Source organism: Eleginops maclovinus, chromosome 10 (genome assembly GCF_036324505.1).
Source record: "Eleginops maclovinus isolate JMC-PN-2008 ecotype Puerto Natales chromosome 10, JC_Emac_rtc_rv5, whole genome shotgun sequence".
Lineage (NCBI taxonomy): Eukaryota > Metazoa > Chordata > Actinopteri > Perciformes > Eleginopidae > Eleginops > Eleginops maclovinus.
The window spans coordinates 6,175,708-6,203,306 of NC_086358.1; the positions used below are offsets into that span (position 1 = coordinate 6,175,708).

Here is a 27,599-nt window from a genome sequence, read left to right on the forward strand (position 1 = left end):
GGCCCCTTCACCGCCCTCACACCCACTGCAGAAGCAAAGGTCAGCCGCCAGGACCAGAAGAGCCCACAGTGGATGTTCAGCATGAAGAGGTCAACATGCCCGTCTCATCCGACCGTTGAGATGATATTGGTTGAATATCTTGATTCAAGTCAAAAATCACATTTGTTCTTTAACATATTCTATAAAAACAAAGCCGTTATTCTAGCAAATAGTTGCAAAAATGTATTAAAATATTCAAGCATCACATAGAAGAACGACAAAACGCCCACGGGGGATTACATTTTCTTAGTAAAATAATTATCTTGCTCCTCACCCAATAATAAAGTTCATTATCCTTAAAAAAGACTGTTGTTTTTACAGTTGTTTTGAAGTGCTACTGGAGTTGTGGGTAAAGGTGACACAACAGAACAGTTGAGTATCACTTTGGGTCTCTTTACAGGCAAGTCTCCCAAAAACCATTCAAATCTAAATGCTGGCACAGTGTCTCTGACAGCTTTAAGGGTTTCTGATAAATGCCGATTTGGATGTTTTGCACATCTGAAGTATTGATGCACCATCACTAGATGCAGGATCAAAGCAGATAGCTCCCTCTTGTGGAAGGAAATACTCATAACCTTTTCTTAGTATGAAACTATATAATCAGTACATCTTTGAATAAAACCCTCCATGACTGAGCTTTTCACAATGTAAGTGTGAAAACGTGGGTATACGCACAGCTCTAAACAACAACATCCTTCCTCAAAATGATTAGGGTTTATTTAGACGTTAAAACAAGAAGTGCAGTTAGATCAAGTAAAGCAGCATAAGAAGAAGAATAAGGGTAAGTTTATATTTTGTAATTGTTAAGGCTGCAACATGCTGTAAAAATATGACATTTTGAACTAAATCAAAGTTTATTAACATATTTAGTTTAGATAAGAAGACGTAACACGGTGCTCTAAGTTAGAAGAACAAACTGTAAAAGGTAATAGAAGAATAAAGGTATTTTAGATTTAATTTGCATTCATATTGTTGTGTTATCTCCCACATACATAAATGAAGGGCAGGGGGGTAAACATAATGTTGAGGTAAATTTAAAATGCTTATAAATTTAGGCTACAAATATGAATTATTTTCATAAGCAACTTCTCTGCCATCCCAGTTTCTCAATGTCAAGTGTCTTTAAATGTTTTGTTTTGTCAATCCAAAACTCTATCCCTATTTCAATTTAAAAAGTCAATAAAACTGGGAAATCTCCAGAGGGGCTGAAAACAGCATCTTTTGACATGTTTCGCAAAAAATGTATTTATAGTTTTATTGATTTTCAAACTATTTGCCAATTATTTGGCTGTTGCAGCAAAAAGCACTCAAAAACTGAATATATTTCCTTTAAAAAAAAAATAAAGCACAATAATTGATTATATCCAGTCGTATTGAAGAGAGCACATCTCATCTCCAAACTAATATTTCTTTTATTTCTTTGGTCCGATCTTGTTGCATTAGAAAAAGATGGTGCGAACCGCCATCTTCCTTCTGCTGCTCAACACCTCGTGCTGCTGTGGTTACGGCTTTAAGAGCTGCTTTATGTCCTACCCCGGGACCGGCAACATGTGGTGCAGCAAACAGCACATAGCTGACCTCACTGATGTCCTGAGCAAGATCCCAGATAACACAACAAAACTTAACCTGCGCAAGAACATGATCAAGGTCATCCCACCTGGATCATGGAGGCATCTGTTTGGGCTTAAATACCTGGACATGAGCCAGAACAAGCTGGCATATCTGAAAGGAGGAGAATTCAGAGACCTGGGTGTCCTGAATTTACTCAACCTTAGCAGTAACAACATCTCACACATCAACTCTAATAGCTTTCATGGGCTAAGTATGCTACAAACCCTGCTTCTGGATCAAAACAAACTTGGCACAATCTCTCTGGTCATCTTTAAGTCCCTACCAGTGATTACACATGTCGATCTGTCCATGAACAAGCTCAAGTGGCTCAGCTGTGGGGAGTCTGGTGGATCTTCCACTCTTCAGCGTCTTGATCTTTACAGAAACAGCCTCCGGAGTATTAATGTGAGCTGTTTTCCTGCCCTTCAGGACACCACTCTCTCCTACAACCCAAGGCTGAAGCTAAATTCTGACGTTTTTACCTCGAACCCCAGGCTGAAGATCCTGCAGTGTAGGGGAATAAAAGCAGGACAGCTGATGGGACTCTCGGCAGAGACAAAGAGGAATCTTTCTTGGGTCTCTTTTTCTCTGTTCATAGAGAAATCTCCATTGACCATATGCGGGCTGCTGAAAGGAATGGAGCAGCTTGATAGGGTTGAGGTACGTGCACTTGATGCTAATGCAAAATCTATATATCATTTAATGTCTTTAAAATAAGCAATGTTTACATCCAAATGAATGCAGGTCAACTTGAAGAATTCCAGGTTACCAGAGACGAACTCAAGCCTCCTGGACTGTGACACTCCACGTATGGTGATACTTAATTTTGCAAAGCTCGAGAATGTTGCCCAGTTATCATTTGGTAGGGGTAATACGAGCCAACTCTACTTAAACAAATGTGGTCTGAAGCAGATATCTCGTACTACATTCGAGGGGTACCCAGGATTGAAAAAACTGCAGCTAAACGGAAATTCACTCGACATTCAGCAAGACACATTCCAAGGACTGACCCAACTTACGTTACTAAGCATGGACAGCAGCAAAGTTCATGACATCAACCCCAACTGGTTTGTCCCCCTGAAGAAGCTGACTCGCCTGTCTCTCATTAATAATGAAATCACTTGGTTGACATTTAATGTATTCAGCAAACTTACTAACCTTGAGGCGCTCTACCTGCAGTTTAACTTGTTGAAATACATCACCAATAAGCCCTTCAGTAGGTTGCGGAGGCTACTAAAGCTCAACCTCAGCATGAACAGCATTATTTTCATTAAAGACCACACCTTTGAAGACCTGATCAACCTCAGGTAAGGAGTTTGCTTAAGTGTGTTCAACTTCCCTTAACTTTTCTCACTGTCCACTCACTGTCCACATCCATCTGTATTTCAGAATGATGGACTTAAGTGGGAACCGCATAAAGATGCTGTCAACATATATTCTGTGTGGCCTGACCAATTTGAGGAGAATGGTTTTGTACAATAACCGCCTCCATTTTAAACACTATGACGCCCCTTTCATCAACCTAACTTCCCTTGAGGTATGAAAATATATTAATAAGAGTTTATTGTTCAATCTGATGATCTTTTTATCTGTCTAACTTCCATGTCCAATTTGAAGTTTCTGGACATGCTATACCAGGGGCCCGGAGGTCAAGGCATTGGCGTCATTGGACCAAATTTCTTCAAAGGTCAAACTCGACTTCTCGAGTTCCAGATTGGAGAAAGCCTAATGGTAGACTTCCACCGTGACGCCTTTGTTCCTCTAATCAATTTGGAAATACTGTTCATAAATGGAGTGGCTATGAAAAATACCAACCTGAGCGCAGTATTGTCCCCTCTGAAAAAGCTGAAAAAACTGACCCTCCACAGAGTAGACCTTGATGTTCTGCCTGCCAACCTGCTGCCTCCTGATAACACCCTGGAGTTTATGAACATTTGGTCAAACCACCTTCACACTGTGGACAAAAAGATGCTGAAGGCTCTGCCAAGGTAGAGGAGATAACGAATGTTAATGCAAGCAACTCTTGGAAAGACAGTTAAACATTTGAAACTTTAACATTAATCCCATGTTTGCCAAGAGTTAGAGAGAGGATGGAATTTAATAAAACTGTCAACCTTTATGTTTACCTGTGTGTTCCAGATTGCTTGTATTGACCGTTTCAGATAACCCGATCAGTTGTACTTGTGACAATGCCTGGTTCAAGACCTGGGCCATCCAGAACACTCAAATACAGGTAAAAGAAGCTGCTGACGTTCTGATAAGTATCAATGCATGTTATAAATGAACTTAAAGCACAATACAGTACTATTTTCTTATTTGTTTTCCCTTTCTAGGTGCCCTTCTTTTACGACATTCGGTGTGATAACTACAGGAAATTTCCCTTCCTGTGGCAGTTTGACGAAAAGGCGTGCTCCTTTGAATACATTTCCTTCATCCTCTTCATCTCCAGCTCTGTGGTGGACCTTTTGTTTGTATGTGTGTGTCTGGCCTGGCAAACACAGGGCCCCACTCTGCGCTACCTTCTGCTTGTCCTCAGGGCAAAACTACGTGGACGCACAAGCGCCAAATTCCAGTATGATGCATTCATCTCCTACAGCTCTAAAGACGAGGGCTGGGTGATGGAGCAGCTGGTTCCCAACCTGGAGAGGCCTGCTGCTGGATGTGCACCTGGGCTCCGGCTGTGCCTCCACCACAGAGACTTCCGACCCGGCGCTGCTGTTCTGGAGAACATCGAGGCCGCCATTTACGGTTCTCGCCACACCATCTGTGTGGTGACGCGTAATTTCCTGCAAAGCGAGTGGTGCTCCATGGAGTTTCAGCTGGCCAGTCTGAGGCTTTTATACGATGGCAGTGACGTCCTGCTGCTGGTGTTCCTGGAGGAGATACCTGAACGCTTCCTGTCTCCCTACACACGCTTGTGCAAGATTGTTCGCAAGAAGACCTACCTGCTGTGGCCGGAGGAACCACAGGAGCGGAACACCTTCTGGATCAGACTGATCGATGCTTTAAAAGACAAAGAGGAGGAGGATGAGGAAGGAGAAGGAGGTGGAGAATATGATATGGCACGGCTAATTGGCTAAAACAAATGCTAAATGTTTCAACATATCCATAATTCAATTTTCACAGACCGACTGAAGCATTGACGCAATCCAACATAATATATAAACAGCAATTTAGTGTTGTTGAGTTACTGAGTTAAACTTGTTGCTTTCCGTTTGTTGTGGCTTCTTGTTGACATCATGCTGCCTAGTAAAAAGCAGAACATGTTCACAGCAGGGTACTTTCCAGAGAAGAATAGAATGGTCTTTTAATAATAGTGTGCATTAAGTTGATATGTGAAGCTGGTTTCCAGTAAAAAAAAAGTGAGGACTTGGAAAGTTTTATAATTTCACTGTAATTACCTTTTTTTGGGCTTTTAAAGTTTTGTGTGCTCTGTTTCATGACATGTTCTAAAGCGTGTTTTATTTTAAGTATATTTATCATGAGAAATTGGAGAAAAATTTACCAGTTTAGTCCATTTGACTTTTTTTTAGGGCATTTTGTAGACTGAACCAATCGGTTTTAAAAAAGGTATTTTTATACTATAAAAAGCTAGCATTGAAAAGTAAATATATGCATTTGTCCTATTGCTTCAAGATTACTTTGTGTTGGAAAAAATGTAAAATCAGGAGTCTTTAATAAAATAAAAACAAAGTGTCTGAAAAATAAAACTATAACTCCAAAACTTCCAAACACTTCATTTATTTGACGTTATACATTCAAATGAAAATAAAAAATATTCATATATATTTAATATAGAGCTAGTGAGCAAGGTACAAGTTTAAAACAAAACACAGAAGTCTTCCGTGTAGCATATATATACAAGGCGTGGTTTGAATACTATACAGTGTGTATCCATAGCTGCACAGGTTTCATGGATGTTTATATTCTTCACTCAGTTGAGGCACGACTAGATTTCAGTGAGAGGTCAGGGATTGGGCCAAGTGCTTCAAGACTGCCGCTTACAGTAAAACATTTCAATCTCAACACCTAAACAGTAGGACTCGCAAAGCAAAGCTTATTAGTGTTAAAGAGTTCCACACTAAAGCAAAAAAGTGGGAAAAAGAGGCAACATGACCATTCTGCAATTCAAAAAGGTACTGTACAGTCATGCAACGTCCTAAATAGTTCCTGTTTTCTGAGAGGATATTTTCACGCTAATCAAAACTGAGCAAACACAAATCCAGGTTCCAAGAAAAAAAAAGTCCAGTATCACTAACAAGTCACGGTTTTCCACTAAATTTGACAGAAGTTAAGATGTTTGGTTGCACTGCAATAAATGACTTGAAGTCACTACACCGATTTGAGACAAATAAAACAAAGCTTCCTCAAGTAGTCAAGTGATAAGTGCAATCCCACCTCTCTAAATCCCCCTTCACACACAAACACTCCATTTTTATAAAACTCTCATACATAAGCAAGTTAAGCATCACATTGTTTTCCACTATCAATCAAACCATAGTTATAGTACAGCAGATGCCCCAACAATCAATATCAAACCATACTCTAACATATATCCAGTAGTTATGTACAACAGAACTGGGGCAACATTAAAGACATTGAAAATTATTAGATATAGAAACTGTAACAATAATAAAATACAGCAGATACTTAATTCATATTGGGAAATATATATTATTTATACTGTGTATTGCTGTCATTTTGGCATTTTGGAGGATCAATAAAAATGCTGTCATGTATTCCTCGCACAGCTTATTTGACACATCTCCACATTGGACAGATTATACGTCTATGGATTTTTAAAAAGAAAAATGACAACAGGATTGATTCAATAAAAGTTTTTTTAACTAAAAAAATCGAACAAAAATATGACAACTTATCGGAGGGATGGAAGCAGCAGGTCCTGGTTTTGACCTTAATAGATTTTTTCCCATTTCCTATACAAGTCTTCAGCAAATGCTGGCATGGCCGTACCAATCTGACCAGAAACTGAGGTCAGGAGAGAGAAACGAAACTGCAGATTCTTACAAATTTAAATCTTTTTAGAATCTTTTGCCTCAAAAAGCTTCATACGCTCCTGCACCGTAAGTCCCTCTTTCAGGCTCTGTAAAAAAAAAGAAAAGGGAGGTTATTTATCGTTCATAAATGATGAACGTGCAGAAAACTGTTTTAAAAAAAAAAAGAAACATGCAGACATCACAAAACAGTTGAGTCTGTGAACTCCAGACTTTTTCTGATATGGACACACTTTATTTTTAATGTGAGATCTACGAAAAACAAGTGGTTGTGCTGGAGACGGTTCACGGCACACAGAGTGCACAATTAACACAGCACTCACAAACAGACAGAGACGACATTTACAGAGACGGTTTTTACAATAAAAGAGTCAACAGTTTGGCAGTAAATACACAATTTACATCCTTAAATACTATATATAATTAAACTAAATGTCCATATCCTTAGGAGTTCAATTTATAAAGTAACACCTAGACTAGGGTGACCAGATTTGAGGTGGCGAAAAAGAGGACACTTGCGATTGTTGGGGGGTGGGGGGAAGCGCCAGTCAATTTAAGTACACGCTTAATGGTCCCAACAGTGAAAACCGGGCGTTTTCATGAATTTATAAAACCCCCCCGGACGCTCCGGACAGGACGTAAAAAGAGGACATGTCCGGGCAAAAGAGGACGTTTGGTCACCCTAACCTAGACTAGCTTTGTCCAAAAAGAAAGACAACCACGCCGCCAACTTGCACCTTTAAACCTCAGTTACTAACATTTCTGCAAAATCTAATTGTTTGTTTGTTTATTTTACACTTCAGTTTCTGTGCTAATCAAACAAAGGAGATCATGGTTTCATTTGTGAGCTTTAAAAGTGGTTTGTCAGCATGTTAGTTTTCACCTAACCTGGCTACAGAGGCTTCCCTTTTTCCCCAGTCGTTATGCTAAGCTAAGCTAAGCTAACCAGCTGCTGGCGGTGGCTTTACATTCACCTGATTTTGAGCAGTATCAAAAAGTTTTTTTCAAAAACGTCCAGCTTGTTATTTCTCAGGGTCTGAGATACGGAGGGTTGGTTAAGGGGGAGGGGAGGGAGATCATGCGAGGGTGGTGAGGGCATGCTTTGGGCTACATCATGCTATACCTACAGCACATCTTGGGGCGGGGGTTGGGTGGGAATCACCCCACAATGGGAGTGTCAGCTATCCCATGATGCCTGTTCAATGACAGACTGACGGACAAAATAGACGAGATTACAAAACTTACAGGACAAGAGACTCTCAGTAAAATATGTCCTGAGCAAGTGTGAAACACGGTGTGTGGAGGGACGGTTCACAGCGATAAAGTCTGCACGACAGAAGCTTCAGCATAACAGTACACAGCAAACTGAAATGGCAGCTTAAAGATGTGTGGCTCTATGTTTTGAATTTGGGACAGATGCAGGAAATGTGTTATTGAACCCTCACCTTGGACCTTATGCCTCTTGATTGCTTGGCGGCGTTTGATCGTTCCTTTTTCAGGAAATCTGGATTACTTTTTGATTTCATGATATCTAAAAAGAGAAAGAAAAAAGAAGCTTTTATTATCATCAATCTGCAATCACTAGAGTTAAGTAGAAAAACTAACGAGCCAAAAGAGTTTAATATGAACCTTGTAGAGGTTCAGTGCGCCTGAGGTTTTCTATATTGGGATAGGAATAAAAAAAAAAACATGCATTTAAGGGTTAATGACGCTGAACTGAAAATGAGTTGCAACCAAACGGGTTGTAGCTACAACGCTTCACCAGAAATATATCATAATAGATTACAAGGAGCACAAACAGGGCAAATCTGTAGATCTCCGACACAGTTAACCATGTCCTGTATATGCATACCACTTAAAATGTATCTACCCCTGACTAGCTAAATGATTAACTTAGCTTAAGATATGATAAGAAATGTTTTGATAAATCTGTAAAAAAAAAAGGTTGAACTTCGCATTTACCGTATCCAGGTGTGACCGTTCCATCGACGTTCCTCTCTCCTAAAGCTTCTGTGGCAATGAGCAGCTTCTCCTTCAGTTTGCTGATGTCGCAGTCAGCCTTTGCTTTCACGATGCTGAGCTCTGTGTAGATGTCTTTATATTTTTCCGTGGCGTACTTCTTGTCCTGTTGAAAAGTCATCAATGACACTTTCACTCAGTTTTTCAAATGTTACTTACCACTAATTAAATACATAAACATTAATATGTTGTCTATCTAAAGATTGTTTCTGCTTACCCTTAAGGCAGACTGCAGTTCATCTTTCAAAGAGTGGATTTCCTGCTTGAGATACTGGATCTCTGACTCCTTAATTCGTAACAACACCTACAAGATGGGCAGAACGGTCATAAGGCTAAAGACCAAATCCTTACTGCAGGTGTGTTTGCATTGCTTGTGTTTAGACGTACCTCAAGTTCATACACATCTTTTCCCTGGGTGAGTGGTGACATAGCCGTTTCACCGCTGAAGCAGGAGCGCATCCGAGTGATCTCTGTAGTCAGTCGGTTGTTTAATTCCTGTTGGAGAGGATAAAGTTTTGTTTAAAACCGTGGAATGAAATGATATTTATAGGTACAGTTGCAGGTGTGCAATCCGACCTGGTTGTGAGCGTTGAGCTCCTGGTTCTCTCTCTGACACTGCCTGAGGGCCTGCCTCTCGGCCTCCAGGGCCTGGGCCAGGTGAGCGTTCTCCAGACACTTCTGAGAGTACTGCTCCGACAGCACCTCCAGTTCTCTCTGGATGGACTGCCGATCCTCCCTGGAGAGGCAGATCATCATACGATTAACCACAGTTTTCGTTTGATGTTAACCAAACAAGTCTAGAATCTGCACAATTAAATAGTTTTCTTATTCAGAACATACTCGTATTGTAGGCGCAGTTCATCAATGTCAGCGTTCAGTCCGCTCAGTTGGGAACGATGGGTCTTCTCAAGTTCCTCCTTGTGTGCATTCTTCATTGCCTCAATAGCTACATTTAAGAGGAATCACATTTAATTATTGTACGCTGGTTTTGTTTAAAGTGGAGAAATTACGGGTGAAAAAACGGTTCAATTACCAGCAATTGTGGCAGCAGTCTCCTCAGCCAAAAGTCTCTCTCGCTCTTCCATAAGTTTGGAGATCTCCCTCTGATGCTGCCTCTGGAGGTCATGTATTACTTTGTGGTGTGTGTCTTCCATTGCTGCAAAGCCACGTTCACACGTAGCCTAGGGGAAGAACGGATCAAGAATCTGTTAGCCGACATTATTTGAGCATTTACCACTTACAGTATAATCTGAGTGACTAATAAAGTGCAATGTCCTATTAATCATTCACTAGGCTACATGGTGTCATGCAAAATCATTGATAGAATCCATGCAAGCTTTAATGATGTGAAGCCCAGCTATGTTAGTAAGAGAGTGAGGTGAAGCTGTGACATTTTAATCCATCAGAGCTGCATTTTGTGTCATTAATAGACTGAATTCCCTTCTTTAAGTGGTTGGAAATGTCTGTTAATGCCCAAATCAAGAAGCAATGTTGGTGGCAATCTTGTATTTTCCATGAGTTCCGTACCAACTACAGAGAGCATAAAATCCTGCTGTTTCGAGTTAGTTTCGCAGGTATTTCGCCTTAAAATGATGTGTTGGACATATTGACAATTCATCCAAACGTTTATAAGACAACAGGATGATTCAGGGCGTCACCACAGTCATCAGGGTTTATCATCTGGGAACCATGAATGTCTGTGGCAAGTTTCGTACCAATCGCAATAAAATGATGGTACCCTTGAATGGCTATTGGCTGTAAATCTTAAGTCAGGGTAACCACATTGGTGGATCAACGGCTGACCGTACAAACTCTAGAAGCATGCAGCTAGTATGGCTCTAGTGATGTAAGCAAACTGATGTCATCTATGATGCAAGTTTTAGAAATGTGCAAACAATCTCAAAACAAGCCATTTGCCAATTCAATCGCTCTGTGCATATTAGTAGAAACATGGACAAGAGCAGCTTGTTATTATGCTATCTTACTTTAATCTAATACTCTCTCACTGATGTATAACAAAAAACACTACAGTATAATGAAAGAGCAAAAACCTTAAGACTCTCAAAGTCTCTCTGGTATTTCTCTCTCAGGCTGGCCACATCTCCTTCTAGGTGCTTGTTCTCCAGCTCGTCCTTCATGGTGCTCATCTGAGCCTCCAGCTCCTGGATCCGGTCCTTCAGAACCAGCATGGAGTCCACCTCTGACCTGGTATATGCATCCTCCCCCTTCCCCTGCTCCTCCTCATCCATTGGTGTAGGGGCCTCATCACAAGGAGGCGAGTGGGAAACCTCAGGACCGTTTTGGTCCTGTTGGTGCTTTTGGACACATTGGACATTTTCCATATACTGGGAATGTAACTTTTCAATCTCCTGTTTGTGGATTTGCTGGAGCTCACAGATCCGCTGTTCAAACTGCCCTTCCAGTTTCCTCACGTGACCATCATGCCTCTCCTCCATGGTTTCCATGTCCACCAGCAGGACTTCTAGCTTTCGTTGACTGTCTGCTGTAGTGTCCATGAGGGCCAGCTCTATGGAGGCACGGCCTTTCTCAGCTTGGCTTAGCTCGTGCTTATGCCTCTGTTTCAGCTCTTCAGTCTCCTTCTGGAAACGTTCCTCCAGGAGAGCCAGTTGGTCCTGCTGCTGTGAGAGCTGGTTCACACGTTTGCTGATCTCACTCTTAAGCGTATGGTTCTCCTTCTTGAGAGTGGAAACTGCTTGTGTTAAGTTTAGGCGCTCCTCTTTTAACGCTGTTTCATAATTTTCTTGGATTGCGCTGACTTTTTGGGCGTGCTGCTGGACAAGAGCATCCATGTTTTGACCCGTCTGTTTGCACCAGCCCAGGTCTTGTTCATGCATGGCCCGTAACCTGCAGGCCACATAAGCTACCTGAGCCTGGATTAGGGCATCGCGCATACAGAGAGAGGTACTTGTTAAACCATGTGAGGTTTGGTTGCCCAGAAGACCGTGGATCATTTTAGCCAGTGTAGGATGGTTTCCACCACTTTCTATCTCTTCAGCAAACTTATGGAGGATTTTAGCTTGTCTTTGAAGCTCATTGGCCAAGTTGTCATTTGCATGTTCCAGCGATTCAATAGAATTAACACCACAAGACGGCATTTCTCTAACCAAATGTCTGTCTACGACTTCCTCAGCCAAGTCTCTAGCCTCTTCCATTTCAATTTGCTCCATGTAGGGAGCGAGTTCAGGAGGGGAAATGTCTGCTAACCTTTGTTCACCAAACTCAAAGTTATTTTTGACTTCTTTTATTACATTTTTTAAATCAGGCCTTTTGGACGCTTCAATAATTGCTTTCAAGGCCATTTCCCTTTGATGCAGGTTATCATGGGCCTCAGTCATCTCCCTTTTCAGTATTTTGAATTTCTCTTCATAGCAGGTTTTAAGGTTTTGAATAGAGAAGGCTAACTCAGCTTTCATTAAAGTGTTAAAGATAACTGTGGAGTCCACATCTACATCAGCTGAAACACTTTCCTCTTTGGATTTAGCAACATCCGTCTCAGCTTTCTCCAATTCTTTCCAGAATGAACTTTCTAACATCAACTTCCTGGTCAACACATCAGCATAAACTATAGCCAAGCACTCTTTGTCACCTCTTTGAATGTTCTCCAAGTCTTCCCATATCTCGGCAAGAGATTGAAGGAGGTCGGACTTTGATGTCTGTAATAACAAAGCCATTTTATTCAGAACAACTGCCTCGAACGATAACGTTTTGGCAAAAAGGTGCAGAGCTTCTTTATCTAGAGTCTCTGGGGTGGGATTTCTATCGACAACTGGTGATTGCTCCTCAGTCTTTTGCCCTTGTCGGATGAACAGTGATGCATTGAACAAATGGTTCTCTATCTCTGACAATGAGTGCAGCTGTGAGCCGGTGGTAACATGAGAGCCATTAAGAATGGTCCTGACTGTCTCTCGACTGCTTTCCACACACAACAGGGCCTTGGAATAATGCTTGTTGGCAGCACTACTCTGTGTCCCACCTCCATTACCGAACTCCTTATTGGGGTTAAGATTTATGTCTGCCATCTTTAGATCATTCTTAGACGCATCTTCTGCTGGGTTGGATTGCTCTCCTACATTTTGTGTGAGGTTTCTGAGTGTATCCTCGGTGGCAAGCAGCTTAGTCTCTAGGGCGTGTATGATAGAAATGAACTTCTCTGGGTCACTATTGTGAGAGAAAGTAATATCAGAGATGTTCTCTTTACTAAGATGGGTATCTTCATCTACATCCTCGTTTACATTTTGTCTTGTGTCTGCAAAGGTACTGCTCGCATTGATAGAGTCCATGCCCTCTAGATTCATGTATTTTTGGCACTGAATAGTGGAAAAACGTATCCTTGGTCTCTTAGCTTGAGACTCCTTATCGTCTTGGGAGTTCTCTGTCTTGGATGTATTGTCATAGGTAAGTAATGTGTTTGCTGATAAGGAGGCGGATGTTTTAAGCCTTGCCTTCTTGCTCTTGTCTGGGATTTGCTGCCTTTCCATGCGTAGGTCAGCGTAGCCCAGCTGCAGGGCATTGAGATGCTGCTCAAGCTCTGCTATGCGATCCTCTGCAACAACAAGCTTGGCCTGCAGATCCTTTTCGGCACTACAGGGTTCAACTTTGTCCAAGAGACTTTGACTCATTTGACACAGAAGCTCCTCTTTAGCTTGCAATTTCTGTTCAGTTTCCTCCAAGCTGTTGCCAAGTGCAGCCATTTTAATAAGGGCTTCCTTCAAATCCTCTTCCTTGCGTATCATTAACCTCTCATACATCTCTTTAGTCTGCCGGATCTCCTCCTCTTTTTCTCGTAGGAACTGGCTCATTTTCTGAAACTCTTGAGTAGCCCTCTCATAGGAGTGCTCTAGGGTGTAGTAATCAGCCTCTTCCGTTTCGAGACGATTGCGAAGCTTGTTCACCTCGCGATCCGCTTCTGCTATCTGGTTAAGAAGCTCCTGACAGCGGCAGGTGAGATGGCCTTTCTCTTCTTCTAGCCTTCGCACACTCTCCCTTAGTGACTCCACCATGTCAGTCTTCTGGGCCAGCTCCTCTTGCAACTTCAGCATTTCCTCCCTGCTTTCTTTGGCCCCAGAAGCCTGCCTTCCTCTTAACAAGGCCTCCACCTGCTGCTCAGCCTCCAGCACACGGACCTCCATCTCCTTCTGTGCAGTTTCAGCCTCAGCTAATTTTCTACACAGATTCTGTCTTTCCTTCTCATGACTCTCTTGCAAGCTATGCTGCTCCTTCCTCAGGCGCTCTTCCTTTAGTGCTTGACCCTCTTCAGTTACATTGAGCCTAGCAGTGACCTCTTGCAGCCTCTCCTGGAGTCGCTGAATCTCTCTAACATGGTCTCGTTGCAGGGCCTGCTGGCGCTCCAGGTGCCTGAGGGCCTGGTTTCTCTCTAAGAGGCTGGCCTCTACTTCACGGAGTCTGTCTTCACTGTCCTTTAACTGGGCACGTAGTGTGGTCTCACCACGGCCATATTCCTCTTCTTGTTCCTTTGAGCGTTTCTGCTCTAGCTTGAGCTCATTTCGCATTCTGGCAACAGCCTGTTCACTCGCCAAGATTTCGGCCATTGCAGATGCTAGTTTAGTCTGCAGAGCCTGAATACCAGACTCATGGTGGTCCACGGCATCCTGGGCTTCTGTGTAGCTTCTCTTTAGTGTCCGAATCTGCTGCTGAGCAAGATCCTGCTTTCGCTTTTGGGTTTCCAACTCACCCTGCAAATCTTGATTAAGCTTGTGCAGGCGTTGCCACGGCACTCTTTGCGGTGAAGAGGAAGGGGATGTTGCACTCTTGAAAAAGATTGATGAAACAATTTCATTAATGACATCCTTATTTCACCTACCATATACGGAGAACCACATCTCGCGGGGAACCAGGAAAATAAGTTTTCCTCTCTTGATTTCAATCTTTCTTTGGAAGTTTTCCCCCAAGCTTCCACTGTGCTTTTTCAGAGGTGATTTGAAAATGGAAAGGTGGAAATGAATAACCCCCCCCCAAAAAAAACCAAAAACAAACGATGGGCCACTGATATAGTGATTTAAACAATAAATAAAAAATCAGACCATCTATTTAACTTTTGCAAAAAAAACGACATTTTGATTCCGTGAGACAAAAGTCGGAACTTAAAAATGCACAATGTAAAAAAAGCAGTTAAAGTATGCAATCCATAAACACCAATAAGCATGCAGAAATCAAGCTTGGAAAGGGTGCATGGACAAAACACAAATGAAAAGAGAGAAAAAGCACAGCGCAAGGCTCCTTGATCAAGTTTCTTACCTCAAGCGTGTCAGCTCAAATCAATAATATTCCCAGGAGATGTGAAACTCCGTAAAAAACAGTTAGTGAAAACTCATGCTAAGAACACCACAACCATGCATATCAGTTTCAGAGGATAAGCACCCACACCTGTTAGTAGAATATTATATAAGTAACAGTAGCCACACATTAATATGACATATCAAGAACCAGTAGTCCTTACTCCTAAGTACAATTTACACAGTCAAGTTTTTAACTTTACTGTACCACGTTTGACTTGTCTATCTTAAAAAAATGTCAATGCCAAGGATTTCTTTCTCTAGATAAATGTTGGAATGCTATTTGTTCAAACCTATACTGATCCTGCAGTATGGGTGGTGAGTGTAGTACCTGCAGAACATAGCCCTGTCTGGCACTGTGTTCCCTCCCGAGAGCATCCTCCAGCTGCTCCTTTAAAACATTGTTTTGCTTCTGCAGTCGGTCCAGCTCCTGCTGCTTCTCTCCCAACTGGGCAAAGTAAGTGAAAAACAATGAATGACAAGATGCTCCAAAACCATAAAAATTGAAATTTCCCCACACTGAGGCAACGCACCTCTTTGTCTAGCAGCGCAGCAAGCTCATCAGCCGGCAATCTGTCAGAGTTACCAGAGTTTCCCGACGCTGTGTTGATGGGCACTTGCTTCTCTTCTCTTAACGGCGTCGTCTCCACCTGATGCCACCGCTGCTCGATCTCTTGATGGACGTCTGGGTTTTTGTTTTTCTTCTTGTCTTCAGTAGCAGGACTCCTGGCTGCAGGGTGGTCTACTTCCATCTTTCCTTGCTCGTGGCATTCAGGTATCGATGGCTGTACCGGTGATGTCGTGTTAAGCGTTGAAGTCATAGTGACGGTAACAGTATTTGGCATGTGCGTGGCACTGATTGCGCCATCTGGGGGGACGTCACTCCTGATACTCTCCTTTTCTGCTTCTGGTGTCATAGACAGCGGATGAGTGCCAGAGAGAGACGAGGTATGGAGGGAGGAGGTAGAGATAGGAGAGGACGCTAATGAGGAAGGCGAAGAGGAGGTAGAGCAAAAGGAGGACGTTGTGGAGAACGATGAAGTGAGGTCCACTGTGTCCGCTCGCTCCTTCACTCGCTTTTCTGTCTGCTCCATTTTAAACTCGGACCAGTCAAAAGTCTTGGAGCGACCCTCTCGTCTGCGCTCACGGACTCGGCTTTTACGAGGCTCGGAGAGGGGGCCAGAGGCGTTGCTTCCACATGTCTGTGTGTGGACAAAGGACTTAGGGGCCTCAGGACTGGTGCTCAGCTCAGGTGAGGCCTGTGGACACGGCTCTAACATCACGTTGGCTTTTGCCTTCTCTTCAGGGAGGGATCTGTGTGAACAAATGCACAACAAAAGGAAAAATAGAAGTCAGATGATGTTACCAGAAAAAGATGACGGATTGTAACACTTATATCAGCTCAGGCTCCAATACACTTAAAGCTTTGCAGGACAAACAAATATGCATACATTTGTTACAGAGCAGCATCATTACACTGTGCATTAAAAGCATGGTTATCAGTAAAATGCATCAAAGTCAAACCATTAACAACAAAATGCTTATATGGCACTTTGCAACGGGCTGAAAGCAGCTTGGGTTTTAACTGTCATGATCTGGGGTAAGCCTGATGGCAGACGTCGGCCTTTAGCTGCTATGCTAATGCTATTTGTATACAGTAGTGGCTTAATGTTAAGAATGTGTTGATGGGCACTTGGTGGTGTTGAGGGGCAAAGTGACCTGACGGAATAATCTATTTTTGCCACGTTGTGTGTGGAGGTGTCAGGGAGGTATGAGTAAGGGGAAAATGAGAAGGGACAGAGCTCAAGAATGAGAAAGAGGTGTCTCTGAGGCGTCTTTGCAAAAATACCAAAGAGAACACACATTCTCCACTTGGAGAGAGTTGCCTAAGAGACTCACTGGCAGAGTGTTTAAATCTGTGGAAGCGGGTCATAGTGTGTATTCAGTGTCATTTATGATGAGGCATCTGAAAGGCAACACTTGGCTTTTGAAAGCACAAAAATAAATGCTTAGGTGGTTACCAATATCCTCAGATAAACCGTTGTTGTTTCGTGATTATTTTCAGTGGAGTCACACTACAAGGATCTGTAAACGCTCTGCTGTTGATCAACAGAAGGTCGGGTAGGTTATTCTCGTATGTTGATGTGATTGAAGTGTGTGTCTCTACAGTGGCACGACTGACAAGGAGACGTTACTCAACAATCACATGACATAGGGCGGGACGACAAACACGCTAGGGCTGACATTGCTGAGCAGTTACATCACTGTTTGAGGACGGGGGAGATATTCAACACACAAGCACTCCAACCTGGGCTTCAGAACGGACAGTTTCAGTGAGATGTTTTTCCTGGAAGCAGGTTGGAAATACCGGTTGAAGGGGGGGAGGAGAGAGAAGGGGAAAGAGAGGGTGAGGAGGAGAGAGGGATTGAAAATAAAATGAGTGAGAAAAAGCAGTAGTTTTATCTGCCAGTGGTTTAAGCGTTAATCCTCTTTAGGTATTACCGAGTGACATCAGGGGCAATAGTGGGTCGCACATTCTTCATGATGGCCTGAATCCAGTTGCGGCGGATTCCAGAGGTCATGGCTGACAGGGTGCACGCTCCCTCTTTACACTGAAAACAGAAAGGCATTTCATTTACACGAGTGACAGGGATGTGACAACAAGCCGATTAAAATACCTTTGAGACGAAGCCCCTTGTTTTTGCTCAAGCCTAAAACAGAAGATCTGGGGAGTTGCCTAGATGATGTAAGGCTTTTTTTGTTCCAGGGGAAAGCCTCATTTGTTGCTACTGGTGCGAGACAATTTATAATTACTGCATTAGACGATGTTCAGTAACTTCTTATGAATGATTGTATCTTTAAAAGCAGCTCTCATGCAGAATACTGCCTGCTCTACGGAGTACATCTAAACCTCTGCGTCCTCTCTTAAGTTCTTTTTAACAGTATGAAAATGGCCAAAAAATCGTTGGCCTTACTTCTCTTTTACTTCACATTGTTGTGCTGTAGCACTACACCCAGCTCAGGTTTTTTAAAGCTTGCTTAAAGCAGAACATCACCCTGACAGAAAGCTAAGAAAAGCATGTTTTTCTACACGTTCACTATACCATCTAGACTTGCAAGTGAAACAGGAGGTTTTGTTAGATTCTGTCCTGTAGGTTTGCTGCTCTCTTTTTTAACAAGGTCATTTTTACAAATAGAGTTTTGAAAGTCAGAAAGAGGCCGACATATCGCACTAAAGACACAGTGCACCTTTGTCTTGCTTTATCATACTCAAAGACATTTTGTGTACAGTTTAGGACATGTGTGAAACTGTTGCTTTATACAAAACTGCTGCTTATCTTTTACAATGACCGAAATTTAAATCATTTATCAGCAACCTTCTTTTTTGTGATTTTCTAATAATATCGTGTAATGTAAAAATGAGATGAGGCAAATAAAACACTGTTACATATGCAGTACAATTACACATATAGTTCTTTCCCTGCGTCATTAAGCAAAATGGATGTAGAAATATTCATTTAAACTGAGGAATCCTTTGCTTAATGGCTTTCAGCATGACTGTTTATGCAATACATTTCTAGGACTTGTAGTGGAAGCGAAGTGATTTGTACAAAATCAAAGTAAATGAATTAAAGCTTCTTAGGACACAATAACAGGGTTTAAGAAACAGGAAACTTTATTTCACTGCTTTAACTGCAACGACAGAACAACAGCCTCTTTCAGTGCGACCGTGCAGCAGAGGGAGCGGACATAAATACTGGGGTTATTAATTTCTCGTCACCAAACCCATGTTGTTCTCAGCCAAAGAGACAACGATCCCTTCCACTTTTCTATTTCCGACTTCCCCCAGAGAGAAATAGCTGGGGAAGCTGCTTCAAGCAAAAGTAAACAAAAGAAGTGACCTTGTATCTCTATGCGATACAGTTTGAATCTATATGTAGCAGGAACAAAACCCACACTGACATCCAATGGATAACGGTTCAACTGCAATGCAACTATATGCGTCTGGTTAGTGATTTGCCAGCAACAAGTGCTAAAAATGTTTAATGGCAAAGGATTATATGACGAAAGGATTCACAGCAGCATCCTCAGAACTGCACAACAGTTGTGGAATTACACTTCAAGAGTTAAATTACAAAACTGTTTTCAAACATTGAGTGTTGTTGAATAAATGTGGACAAGGACGGGGCTTTTGAACACAAGAGGAAGGTAAAAATATTGTGCAGGACGTGGATTTAGAGAGACATGCAGGGCTGGCAACGGCTGCAGCAGATTTAGACCGCAGTGATGTCAGCTTCTCGCAGAGATGACAAGTCAAGTGGCATCCGTCAAGCGAGACAAATAATCGTTTTGGAAAGACCAAACATGATACCTAAAAATGCTTTACATGTTGTCAAAAGGCTGATAATAGACCGGCTGGAGACAGCAGAGCTCATGTTTGCAGACAATGAGTTTCATCATTGCGCGTGATTCATGTCCCGGCACAAGATGACGCGAAGGATCAAAACTCACCAGGATTTGGAAGCCGTAGTTCCTCTGGACGGGGAACTCTTTGACATCGTAACAAGTGGAGAGGTCAATCTCACCATCCATTATTGAAGCCTAAGGGAAAAAATGAAAACATAGCAAACAAAAGCCTTGTTATTTGCCTATTCATTAAAAAATAAAAGCACACAGTCTCTTGAAAATGTGTTTTACCTCCTCAGCTATTGAGTCCTTGTAGTATCGCAGACTCTGATCTGTCAGGACAAACCAGTGCTTCTTCCACTGAAGGACAAAAAACACCATTAGTTGGATGGTTTATCCAGTAGAAACCGAAGTAATTCAATCCATCAAATAAAAGTAAAGTACCATCCCATCTTCGTACAGCTTTGTCATCCATCCTTTTTTGAAGTTCAGCAGATCTGGCTGCAATGAAGACCGGATAGAGTGATGTGAGCAAGTCATTCAAAATAAATGGATATTCAGCTACCACTATGAAGTCATCTTTGATCAAATATTAACCACATTGATAGAAAAAGAACTGAAATAAAGTATATTTTGCTGAAGCACTTTTTGCACATTTGTCACTATATACAAGTCCTAACTAACAGCTTTTATCACTGATGTAAGTAGAACACAAACGACACGTCCATATGCACCACTGCAATTACATGCATTTGTTTACATGTAGGTCACCACCTCCGCTCTAGAAGTAAAAGTGCAGATACGTGGCTCCAGCTAAAAAGAACGACTGGCGGGAGCTGGACTTTCCCTGTGAAACACAAACTGCTGCACATTGAAACCAAGCTCAAGTCTGTTTATAGACTCTTAAGTCAAATCCCTGGTCCAAAAGCCCGGCCTCTGCTCACTCAACAGTACCTTGTTCTTGCTGAGCTTCATCAGGTGTGGAGTCACGGCCTGGCAGAGAGTCATTCTGATGGCTAACTGCCTTCACTGCGTATGTTGACAATCTGTGTCTTTCCGTCTGTCCCGGGGACATACTCACGACTGCGGCTGCTTCTGTGCCAGCTATTTATAGTTATCAGTAGCGTGTGCGGCAGTGGTGTGTACATGAATGTGTGTGTGTGTTTGAGTGGGCGGGGGTTCGGGCAGCTGCAGCTCGGCCACACACTGACTGGATCGCCCCTGCAGCACGGAGCAGACCTGGGATCGGTCGCAGTGAGTCACATTGCTCGGAATCAGGCGTCATGAAGATACCAGTGCAACCTTAGGCAACTTAAGGGCTCCTTTAGTCTCACTTGGGAAGACTTTGCTAATATATTTTAAGTATGCGGACATGTGAAGTATCTACACTGAGTGGAGCAAGAGGTGGTGGGAGGCACAAAAACCCACCCAAAACACAAAAAACCTGTGAATGGCAGTTTCCATGGGTAAAAAGGAATCTGTGCATCCAAATCTTGAGTCACAAAGCATTTTAAATGGGACCTTGAAATGATTTTGTCATCCCCTTGTTGGACACTTGAGATGTGTGATCGGTACTCACAGTCATGGAGGACTCGGTGACTCTGCGGTCCAGGGACTTGGCTCTTCTTAAATTAGCAAAAGTGGAGCTGGACACATCAGGGACTGAACGGTCCTTTCCTGCATCCAGGGAGAGGTCCTTTAAAAAATAAAATTGCATTATAAATGAGGAGTAAGTGAGGAGGTTTTTATACACGTGCCATTCACAGAATAATTTCAGTATTTTACATTTATTCAGAGAAGAGTTATGCATACATGTTTACTAGCCAGATAGCGCCTCTCGCTGCGCCCTTGTCTCTGGATTAGTGTGGTGTTAGCAGAGGGATCATTGGCGCCATTTGTGTCCATGCACTCTTCAGACTGACCCTCCTGGAATCGGCCAATGACTTGAGAACGCCTAAGAGACACACGAAAAAGACATTAGTTTCAAAGAAGTGCTCAAAACACAACAGTATTTTTGAACAGTATCTTACTCAACTCAAAACGCTTGTCTGACGTTTTTAAAAATGACATTGTGCAGCATACAAAATAAAATGTTCATATAACATCGCATTACATCGTCCTAAAATGGTGGCAGAATCAGCATAAGATCAAGACCATTAAGCATGATAAGAAAGTGAATTTGAGTCAAAAACAACATCCGTGATTTTTATAGTTCGTTTTTGTTCATTGTGCAGAATGAAATGCAGCCATTACTGCCCGACAGGTACATACTGTACAACACGTGGGACGCTTGGACATCGTTTTAGACTCAAAGTCCGTTTCATATGTTACAATGTGCAAGGTAGAAGCAATATCTCAAAAGAGAACAATTTAGAAAAACATAAAAGAATAAAGACTAGGTGTTATATGATGAGAGATTAAAAGGAGAATGACTAGGATGGGGGATTAAACAAATTGAAGAAGTAGAAGCAACGGCAACACAGTCGATGTTACCTTTAGACTCTGCACGTGTTAATATGCGTGTGTGTATACACCAGAAAGATCACACCCGTATGTAAACCCACAGTACCATCCACCAGTTTGCTTGTGTACAGTATACATAAATCATGTTTGAAACAGTGTGTGTGTGTGTGTGTCCCCAGGCAGTGCAGAGATGAAATGATAGAAAGCAGGAATCAGCGGTGACCGGCAGAGAACAGCTTTGGGACAGAGGTGGAAGGGTTGGTTGAGCATTAGCTCTGAGAAGCTCAGTTCAGGAGCCTCCTGGAAAAGATTGAAACGACAAAAGAAACTAGCAAAGTAGCAAGAGCAGAAGGTAAGAGATCTATAGAAAAGAAAGTAAAAAAACGTGCATATGCATCCCTAAATCATTAAAAGGCAAACCAGTGTTAAGCTAGTGGAAACAGAAGATGCTCAAGGTATAGGAATGCCTCAAGGACAGCAGCCACAGGGTGGTGCTAAAAACTGAAAAGGCTGAATGCATGAGACTCAGATTATATATTAAATGGCATGCTTTCTAAATGTTAACAAACATTATCTCATTAATGATTACTAATCATGATTGAATCTGCTATGTTTTCCATGCTAAATGCAACTTATTTATTGTGCCGAGCATGACACTGATCCATGACCTCTTACCTGCGCTCCTGCCCAAACAGCCGAGCCACCTCCTCTCTGCCGGGACTCCGTGTCCGTGCCCTCAGCTCTTGACGCTTTTTCTCTGAGCGGAAAGCTTCGCGGTAGCTCAGCCTGCGAGCTCGAGGCACATCAGACAGTGCTGTGTACTCCCTGCCAGGCCGCCCCACTCTGCCTCCTCCTCCTCCTCCACCACCACCCACACTACCAGTGCTACCTCCACCACCGCAGCGTCCCTCCCAGGTGGGCGTACTCCCGCTGGGCTCGGAGTCGAGTGAGCTCTGCGAGGAGCTGATGGTGGAGTAGCTGGGGGAAACAAGCGCACCTGGAGAAGGGAGAGGATCTTGGGGGGGATGATAAGGGGATGTTAGGGAGTCTGACTCGGAGTGGTACCTGGGACTGAGAGCTCCTAAAGAGGAGGACGATGCTGAAGAGGACAGCGGCAGATGCTGGGGCGGCTGCACAGACTGTGGAGACAGAGCAGACTGGGGAGAAGGCTCCGACTTGGTCTTCTCCAGGGAGAAGTAACCGCTCTCCACTCGCACCTTTCGTCCAGTAGTCATGGTTCCCGCATCTGAAGTAAAGACACAGTACAACTGATATGGAAAACCCAAAACAGGCACATATATGGTGTTCATGCACTAAAATATATCTGTTGTAAACTACAAAAGAGTAAGACACTCAACAGCAAAGTCTCTCTTCAGTGACCATGACCGGTACATTATCCACAGACCTTGTTGTGAGCAGTTTTATGTAGGAACTAGTTATTAGTTCGGTAGAAAAAAAGAGCTCACAGCATGGTCTGTGGACCTTTTGCATAATAAGGTTATGCATTTTTTAAGGTTAATTGATGTCAAAGGTTATTTAAGTGATCATTTTGGGGTGAACTGTCTCTTAAAGCACAGATTTTACATCATGGTGCGATGGTAACTAAAGAGAGTTGTCCAATGTCTGTGTATAAGCTGTAGCTAGCACATTTTCAAACATCCTTTTTGATGACCTATTTTTCAATATCTCAGTGAAACAATAGCTGAAGCCTAGGTGCAGGAAGTAGAGGAATGTGCATGCCGTAATCTTTGCCCTCACCGTCTTGAGCGGTGATACTGGACTCTGGTTGGCTCTGGCCCAGCTGGCTGAGGCAGGAGGCGCTGCGGCTGCAGGGGATGGTGGCGCGGCTCCAGCGGCTCTCCTCCTGCCACAGAGTGGAGTGGCTCATCGGGACTCGCTCAGCGCTGGCGATGCTGCTGGGCAGGCAGGGGATGCTTCCCCCGCTGCTCGTCACCGTCACCTTGGCTGGACCGGGCTCCTGGGTGAAGGTTTGGGATGGGAGGAGGGGAAGGGAAGAGGAAATTACATGAAGGGAGGCAAGGTTACAGATAGACTACGGAAAGGAATACGAGGAAGGAAAAGGATTGAAGAGAAATTAAACAATGGAAAGTAATTTTCTTTGAATCTTATTAATGTGCAAATATTGCAGCTGTATTTAATGATTAATGTGAAGTGCAATTCTGACACCACTGTATCACTAAAGCAGTTTTCCAATTCTTTCCCAATATCAAAGTCTCAGAGCAATAAATATCGTAAAAAAAAGGTAAAAATCAAAAATGTTGAGGAGAGAGAGAAGGAAGATCTTTGGAGAGGAGAAGTGATTGACAGCGCAACAAAGAAAAATGAATTAATTCTGGCAAACAATTCTCTATTATTGAAGGATTCAAAAACAAAAAAGGACAAAGCAAAAGAAATCCTGGGGATGGAAATGAGGTTTTAATAGATTTCATTGCATCACTCATTGCTGTTGTTTTCAAAGCTTGATTTCACCAGTACTAAAAAAAAGAAGCCCTTTTGGGAATCAGCATAGACCATTTGAGGATTTATAACAGGAGAAAGAAAGATTTCCAAAGAAGAAAAAGGCCCTCAATCATTCGCTTTTCATCACCATACTCATGCTGTGCTAAGAATCACCCGTTCAGTACCGGCGAGAGAATCAGAAAAGCATGTCCTTCACCTGGATTGATAGTGATTATCAAAGATATAATTAATGAGAGGATTTAAAAGAATGAAGCTAAAAGGTTTGGCCAAGCTGAACTCACTGGGTGTCCATTCATGTCTTCAGTGGAAAAACACTGGCTTGCATTTCTTCCAGCCTGCCAATCACAAAAGCCTTTGATGTTAATGCTACGTCCTGCTGATTTAGTATCAATCCAAGTACAGCCAAACAAATGTCTCGATGATTTTTATAGTATTATTTGGACTATGGTGTTTAGTTTTATCCTTCTTTAGGGCCAAATTCAAGCACATTTATGAGATTAAAACACTATTTCATGTGTTTCTTGAGAGCCAACACAAGAAAGTAAAAACTCCTTTCAGTTATACAACAAAAGGATGGTTCCCGTCACGGATTCTTTTTTTAACTAAAGGTCAGGTGCATCGATTTAGAGGCACTACCCAGTAGGTAAAAATGTTTCTGTTCCCGAGTATTTACACCTAGCATTTGTCTCTTCAGTTGGAGGAAAAGCTCTCATGCGGAACTATAAGCCTTAAGTAAACTCTGTATTTATCCGTGACATGCTATATCACATTTCCATCCCCAAACAACCCCTGAGACGATGATAGAAACTGACCTCAGACAAGCAGTAATGGCATAATCACACTCACACATTACCGGCCCTAATTGTGTCACTTAGCCTTGACTGCTAGAGCTATTTTAAAGGGGATGCTCATTTCATACTTAGTAAAAAAAACATACAAGGTATTGTTTTTTTTAAGAGCACGTATCAGAAGTTAATGGCGCTTCGTTATTTAAAACGGATATTCTTAATTACACAGAAAAAGTTTTTGGGATGGGAGCAGGGACAAAGTTAAGGTCGTCCATGTGTCACCACTGTCCCGCTGCAAATGAGCCCGTCGGTGTCCCGGCAAGGTCACAGTCGGATTCAGGGCGCCGTCATTAGAGGAGCCAGACAATGAACTTCAGAGAGCAATTTGTGTGCACCCACCACACATTTGGCCTTGCATCAGAAAGGAGGAAGGGAAGGGAAGGTCGGGGAGCTGTATCCCACAGTAGGTGGTCTGACAATCGCTATATTTCATCTGGCTATTTAAACTGTTTTCATAGTAATACAGCTCTACCCCTGGAATTTCATCTCTGTCCAACAAGGAGAAATCTGACTGAAGTTTGCATTGGGACTTCAAAGAAAATGCTAAACTTTGTATTATTTACTTTACATCATTTATGTATTTATAGACTCCTTCTAGACCCATTGTTCTTCGAGGGTACCTGTCTTTCAGGAAGGGTTGACAATGATGAACAGCACTACAGCGGATTCAAGTCCCAATGTCCAGCTATACAGACACACAGACTTTGAGATGTATTCTCAGTAAGTGTGCAAGAGCTCAGGGCTGGATTTTTCTAACAACTCACAGCATTGTAATGTTAGAAGCTGGAGGGAAATAAGATCATCTGATTGTACTTCTATAAAAAAGAAGGTGTGGTGATTGGAGATTTGTTTTCACCATTTGACAACAGAAATAACTTTTCTTCAGGTGAGGTGGGTCACATTACGGGCCGGGATTTAGAGTTGTGTTGGTTAGGGCTTCTTTTACAGACCTCCACTTGAAGTCTTGAATCTGACTAATTACGTCAAATCAGAATAAAAGAACTGAGGAGGCAGGACTCGGGGGTTGTGCTGGACACAACTTTGCAAAAGCACACGGCGCAACAGAGAACTCAAGAGGAGAGAGGATCATGGTCGCATTGCTGAATGTTATTTTAGCAGGCAGCTGTCATCCTCATCCTTGAATGTTTGCTCAGGAATATTTTGATAGCTCAACAATGTTTGCTGCCTTTTTACCAGGTGACTGTATAAACTAAAAGAATGTTTCCACTTTGTAGGAAACCACAAATGCTGGTTTAACTTGCAGCATTCATACCATTGTGCTATGAACACAGTGGTATGAATTAATTTAAAGAGCATGTGGAATGCAGTGAGACGGCCACATCATGGGACTCAAGAATGCAAATATGCCAAGCAACAACTCTTCATCATGTTGCCGGCAGAAAAACAATACATCTCTCTATCTCTGGAGGGAAAACAGCTGGTGTAGACTGAGTGGAATGAGAAGTCACCATGCAGCATACTTCCCAGGCACGTTGTCCTTAAATATTTTCTTTCTTAGCTGTAGCACTGGCACAATCGCTCCATGATGATGATTTATAATGCTCGCTTTAGCTCAGTGTTGATGTATGGAGGAAGCCACCTTCAAAGTGTGGACAACAAATACTGGGAGCCAGAAAAAACTCATGGTCTTCCATTAAGAAATGCTTGGTATCATGCATCCTTTTGGATCAAACCCTAGTTTTTCAGTGACGCTACTTCCCGTAGTAAGTGTGGCGTGTGTAAGTAGGTGCATTACCTGGTGACAGGGTGGATCCACTTTGCGTTTCTTCTTCTGGTTCTGCTTGTTGGTCCGGGGGTAAACAGTCAGAGCCTCCTGCCACCTACGAATAGTGAAACAGTCAAGTATTGTTCCTGTGACAAAAAACGCAGACAAATCTGTAATCGATCAAAAATATGACGAGGAAAATGTTCTCTGCAGCAACATATAAAAGAAGTATACACACAAAGAGAAGCTTTTGCATGACCTTATACTGAGAAATAGATCCAACTAAACTAGATTCAATTAAACACCTTCTACTCTTTAAACAAACACTGAGCTAATGCAGGGAAATAAAACATTCAGTCACTGTTCAATCCTCTAGGGGGCAACACAAAGCACCTTAAAGCCGGGCCACTCCACATTTAATTTGCCTTTATAAATGATGTCTGCTTTTTGGCGCTGCGTGTGATCTTTACTGAAAAGGCAATTCACAAGGCAACTATTATCTGATTAGCCCGGGTGGATTTAGTTAAGCAGCAAAGCATAAATACATTATTTACTTCAATGCTCAAATAACACTCCCACACTCAGAGCTTTTCAATGCCCCTACAAGGTAATCAATGCATGTCCTCAGTAAAAATCATTTGAATAAACAACCTGGAAGCAGTTGTCTGAAGGTTTA

General features: G+C 42.5%; 2 protein-coding genes across 12 annotated transcripts in view; one reads left to right on the forward strand and one right to left on the reverse strand.

Annotated features, from left to right (window-relative positions):
* The first annotated feature begins 713 nt into the window (after positions 1–713).
* Positions 714–5,354, forward strand: LOC134870431 (toll-like receptor 13). 2 transcript variants are annotated; one of them, XM_063892593.1, is made up of 7 exons: positions 714–820; positions 1,483–2,310; positions 2,395–2,957; positions 3,040–3,187; positions 3,268–3,638; positions 3,790–3,883; positions 3,984–5,354. In XM_063892593.1, the coding sequence occupies exons 2-7, from the start codon at positions 1,489–1,491 to the stop codon at positions 4,728–4,730; spliced, it is 2,745 nt and encodes a 914-aa protein (XP_063748663.1). In that variant the 5' UTR covers positions 714–820; positions 1,483–1,488; the 3' UTR covers positions 4,731–5,354. The 2 variants fall into 2 exon arrangements, with proteins under 2 accessions (XP_063748663.1, XP_063748664.1); XM_063892594.1 differs by lacking the exon at positions 714–820 and having other exon boundaries at positions 1,902–2,055; positions 2,145–2,310.
* Positions 5,355–5,375: 21 nt separating this feature from the next.
* Positions 5,376–27,599, reverse strand: part of si:ch73-103b11.2 (myosin phosphatase Rho-interacting protein) — a 45,540-nt gene continuing 23,316 nt past the window's right edge. Inside the window, exons 5-28 of one of the 10 annotated variants that reach the window (XR_010166559.1) lie at positions 26,954–27,038; positions 24,631–24,684; positions 23,627–23,846; positions 22,544–23,114; positions 21,218–21,359; positions 20,985–21,101; positions 19,850–19,906; positions 19,697–19,765; positions 19,511–19,600; positions 17,501–17,610; positions 17,307–17,345; positions 15,532–16,312; positions 15,330–15,446; positions 10,736–14,473; positions 9,718–9,865; positions 9,525–9,630; positions 9,261–9,420; positions 9,072–9,179; positions 8,902–8,988; positions 8,628–8,790; positions 8,295–8,324; positions 8,111–8,196; positions 7,793–7,875; positions 5,376–6,754 (exon numbers count right to left, since the gene is read on the reverse strand). Coding sequence is in view for 8 of the 10 variants with exons in the window: in XM_063892584.1 (XP_063748654.1) it covers positions 6,683–6,754; positions 8,111–8,196; positions 8,295–8,324; positions 8,628–8,790; positions 8,902–8,988; positions 9,072–9,179; positions 9,261–9,420; positions 9,525–9,630; positions 9,718–9,865; positions 10,736–14,473; positions 15,330–15,446; positions 15,532–16,312; positions 17,307–17,345; positions 17,501–17,610; positions 19,511–19,600; positions 19,697–19,765; positions 19,850–19,906; positions 20,985–21,101; positions 21,218–21,359; positions 22,544–23,114; positions 23,627–23,846; positions 24,631–24,684; positions 26,954–27,038 (7,150 nt within the window). In the remaining 2 variants the exon portion in view is untranslated. The remainder of the gene's footprint in view (positions 6,755–7,792; positions 7,876–8,110; positions 8,197–8,294; positions 8,325–8,627; positions 8,791–8,901; positions 8,989–9,071; positions 9,180–9,260; positions 9,421–9,524; positions 9,631–9,717; positions 9,866–10,735; positions 14,474–15,329; positions 15,447–15,531; positions 16,313–17,306; positions 17,346–17,500; positions 17,611–19,510; positions 19,601–19,696; positions 19,766–19,849; positions 19,907–20,984; positions 21,102–21,217; positions 21,360–22,543; positions 23,115–23,626; positions 23,847–24,630; positions 24,685–26,953; positions 27,039–27,599) is intronic. The other 9 variants (XM_063892588.1, XR_010166560.1, XM_063892589.1 and 6 more) reach the window with 9 other exon arrangements.

Excerpts from the sequence above, each read along its gene's own strand:
- LOC134870431 (XM_063892593.1), top strand. The coding sequence starts at position 1,489 with ATGGTGCGAACCGCCATCTTCCTTCTGCTGCTCAACACCTCGTGCTGC. Across the intron at positions 2,311-2,394 it reads AGCAGCTTGATAGGGTTGAG|GTCAACTTGAAGAATTCCAG; the intron begins GTACGTGCACTT and ends AAATGAATGCAG. Across the intron at positions 2,958-3,039 it reads GAAGACCTGATCAACCTCAG|AATGATGGACTTAAGTGGGA; the intron begins GTAAGGAGTTTG and ends TCTGTATTTCAG.